General features: G+C 40.4%; 1 protein-coding gene across 2 annotated transcripts; it reads left to right on the top strand.

Moving 5' to 3' along the window:
* The first annotated feature begins 241 nt into the window (after nt 1-241).
* Nucleotides 242-3,892, top strand: BXL2 (beta-xylosidase 2). Of its 2 annotated transcripts, none has more exons than XM_079018743.1 (4): nt 242-741; nt 1,278-1,559; nt 1,878-2,145; nt 2,244-3,892. In XM_079018743.1, the coding sequence occupies exons 1-4, from the start codon at nt 562-564 to the stop codon at nt 3,608-3,610; spliced, it is 2,097 nt and encodes a 698-aa protein (XP_078874869.1). In that variant the 5' UTR covers nt 242-561; the 3' UTR covers nt 3,611-3,892. The 2 variants fall into 2 exon arrangements, with proteins under 2 accessions (XP_078874869.1, XP_078874868.1); XM_079018742.1 differs by having other exon boundaries at nt 243-746.
* Nucleotides 3,893-4,169: the final 277 nt, after the last annotated feature.

Raw genomic sequence — 4,169 nt, 5'->3', positions numbered from 1 at the left:
AGATGCTTTTAATCGATATATATATATATATATATATATATATATATATATATATATATATATATATATATATATATATATATATATATATATATATATATATATATATATTACCACACAACTTGAACCAAAAGCAATTATTAATTTTGTACTTTTGTTTTACTCAAGGCAGTATGATTAAATTAGGGACACGGATATGATTTAGTTAAAGAATGATATATATGCCCATACCCAAACCTCAATCATTCAGTTGTTATATATACACAACGCCTTACCCCTCTAATTTCACAACCACCACCGGGACTGCAGGGAGAAAATTAAAAATGCATATGCCCGCCAACACCCTGCTACCTCAGTACTTGTTTCCTATTCTCTTCCTCCTCCTCGTCTCTTGGCCGGCCGGACATGCCGACCATCACCGTCACCCATTTGCATGCGACCCCAGTAACGCCGCCGTGAAGGACTTGCCGTTTTGCAAGGTTAAACTGCCAATTGCAGAGAGAGTGAGGGACTTGCTCAGCCGGCTGACATTGAAAGAGAAGGTCGGGCTGTTGGTGGACAATGCGACGGCAGTGCCCCGCCTGGGGATGCTGGGGTATGAATGGTGGTCGGAGGCTCTTCATGGGGTCTCTAATGTGGGTCCTGGAACCAGATTCGGTGGTGACTTCCCTGGCGCCACCGCATTCCCTCAGGTCATCACCACCGCTGCTTCCTTCAATGCGTCTTTATGGGAAGAAATCGGTAGGGTGAGTTCTCTAGATCATCATAACTTTTTTACAATTTACAAATGAAATAATTAATAATGAAACTAAACCAAAACAATCATTTCAAAATGGTAGTGGTGATTGGTGATCAAAGTCTTTGACAAGCTAAGTTATATTTCCAAAGCAATGCACCAAGGGTAAGGGTAGGGTATTTACGTAATTTTACCTATAACTTGTATATATTCCCTTTCTTTTTCAGCCTTTATGGAAAAGACTTTTAAAAAGCAATATGCGTAGCTTATTTTGTGAAAAAAAAAAATACTACCACTTCTAACAAAAATAGAAATATAACGGTACGTCTCAGGCTCACCACATGCTAGAAGATTCTAAGTCTTTCCATTTACGAAAAGGAACTGTCCTGAATTAAGTTTATTATTATTTTTTTTTCCTGTGTTGAAACACATAGTAAGTTTGTAGTTCAATTAGTTAATCAGTAGATGCATTGCCAACAGCACCATTAATCTTGATTTTGTCATCATATTCATATATTTATATATATGGGGTGGGGTTTAGGTGGTGTCTGATGAAGCCAGAGCAATGTACAATGGAGGCATGGCAGGATTAACATACTGGAGCCCAAACGTGAACATATTTAGAGACCCAAGATGGGGAAGAGGCCAAGAGACTCCCGGTGAAGACCCAATAGTCGCCGGTGAATACGCCGCCAGATATGTCAGAGGACTGCAGGGCAACCTCCCTGGTGACCGCCTCAAGGTGGCTGCGTGTTGCAAGCACTACACTGCCTACGATCTTGATAACTGGAGTGGGGTCGATCGCTTCCATTTTAATGCCAAGGTAAACACGTCGTTACTTTCAATAATTTTATTATAATCGGTATGAGTGTGAATGTATGATCGAGAGACCCGAATCGTGATTGATATTCTTATTTTGGAAATAGGTGCACTGACAGTGACAGTCACTATATATTGAACCAATAATTAATGAATGCCTCGATTGGTGTGATGATAATATATATATATATATATATATATATATATATATATATATATATATATATATATATATATATATATATATATATATATATATATATATATATATATATATATTTGAATTAATGAATGAGTGTGAGTGTGAATGTGAATGGAGCAGGTAAGCAAGCAGGAAATGAAAGATACATTTGAAGTACCATTCAGAGAATGTGTGATGCAAGGGAAGGTGGCAAGTGTGATGTGCTCTTACAATCAAGTCAACGGGATTCCAACCTGTGCTGACCCTAGACTTCTTCGTGACACCATTCGTGGGGCTTGGGGACTCAATGGGTACATAGTCTCAGATTGCGACTCTGTTGGAGTATTGTTTGATAATCAACACTACACTGCCACCCCTGAAGAAGCTGCTGCAGATGCAATCAAAGCAGGTGGTTAATTAATTATCATCAAAATATTTCAGTAACGAGTAAAAATAATTAGCTTATACTAATATACAATATACTTATATTTTTTTGTTCTTGTTTAGGTTTGGATTTGGACTGTGGGCCATTCCTAGGAATCCACACACAGGGTGCAATGGATCGAGGTCTGTTGAAGGAGACTGATGTGGACAGTGCATTGGTGAACAGCCTTACAGTCGAAATGAGACTAGGGATGTTTGACGGATCAGGGGATGATGTGTTTGGTAAGCTTGGGCCAAGGGATGTGTGCACCCGAAGCAATCAGGAGCTTGCCCTGGAAGCAGCAAGACAAGGGATTGTTCTTCTCAAGAACCATGGGCCTTCACTGCCTTTATCCCAAAGACGCCACCGTAGTGTTGCTGTTATTGGGCCTAATTCAGATGTAACCGTGACAATGATCGGAAACTATGCTGGTATTGCATGTGGATACACAACTCCTCTCCAAGGAATAGGGAGATACACACGAACCATTCACCACAGGGGTTGCTCCAACGTGAATTGCAAGAATGCTCATTTGTTTGGTGATGCCATCGCTGCAGCTCGCCAGGCAGACGCAACTGTTCTGGTCATGGGTTTGGACCAGTCGATAGAGGCAGAGTTCAAAGACAGAGATGGATTGCTTTTACCAGGTTATCAACAAGAACTTGTAACCAAAGTTGCTGCAGCATCAAAGGGACCCACCATATTGGTGGTCATGTCTGGAGGGCCTGTTGATGTGTCTTTTGCTGAGCATGACCCTAAAGTCAGTTCCATTCTTTGGGTTGGGTACCCTGGCCAAGCTGGAGGCACTGCCATTGCTGATGTGTTGTTTGGAACACATAATCCAGGAGGAAAGCTACCAATGACTTGGTATAAACAAGATTACCTCTCCAAGGTGCCAATGACAACAATGGACATGAGATCAAACGAAGCAACGGGTTACCCAGGTCGGACTTATCGTTTCTACAAAGGCCCCCTTCTTGTGTATCCTTTTGGTCATGGCCTCAGCTACTCTAATTTCATTCACACGCTCGCTACTGCTCCTGCAATTTTCACGGTTCCAGTTGACGGCCGCCATAGGAATACAACAACAACTACTACTAACAATGCAATAAGGGTGACGCATGCCAAGTGTGGTGGCCTTTCTCTTGGTCTACAAGTGGATGTTAAGAATACAGGGTCTAAAGATGGGTCACATACGCTGCTTGTGTACTCGACCCCACCGGTTGGTCACTGGGGTCCACACAAACAGCTGGTGGCATTTGCGAAGGTGCATGTGCCAGCTAGGACACAGCTCAGGGTGCCTATAAACATTCATGTCTGCAAGTTCTTGAGTGTTGTTGACAGGTCTGGTGTTAGGAGAATTCCTATGGGTCAACATAGTCTTCACATTGGCGACATCAAACATCTTCTCTCCATTCAATCGACTCCCCTAGGGGTGATCAAGTCCTAAATTTTTGCTGGATTTTGGCATTCATAAGCACAAATATAAAAGTATACCTCAAATATCAGACGGGAGGATAGATGGATGAATCTTCTCCACTATATATAACTTCAATTGCTAAAGATTGGCAATAACAAAGGTTGCTCGGCTCATTCAATTACAGAATTAGGCAAAATACGAAAACTTAAGTAGAAGGTTCTTTTCATTTTGATTAGTATATTTTTTAGGTTAAAATATGAACAACTTGAATTGGGTCAAAGCTGCGAGACTTGGTTTTTCTTTTTGCTACAATTTTTTGGTAATTTGGTATTTTAGCTCATAAGAGATTTTCCTAAATGGAATCGCTAACATATGCATCCCCCAATTTATAATCACAACTTTCAGAGTGTATCCAACATCCAAGTTCAACAAGAAAAACTTTGAAAATACTTAAGTCTTGAACAAAACAACTATCATCTTTTCACAATCGGCAACACCCTTATTTATACACAAAAGTCTATTACAACATGACAATTATATTGCATATGATATGACTAGACAGTGTTGCTAGTCTAAATAATAATGACAC

Source organism: Lactuca serriola, chromosome 9 (genome assembly GCF_051521515.1).
Source record: "Lactuca serriola cultivar US96UC23 chromosome 9, Lser_US96UC23_V15, whole genome shotgun sequence".
Lineage (NCBI taxonomy): Eukaryota > Viridiplantae > Streptophyta > Magnoliopsida > Asterales > Asteraceae > Lactuca > Lactuca serriola.
Note: the sequence above shows the minus strand (reverse complement) of the source record. Positions and strands in the feature narration are given on the sequence as shown.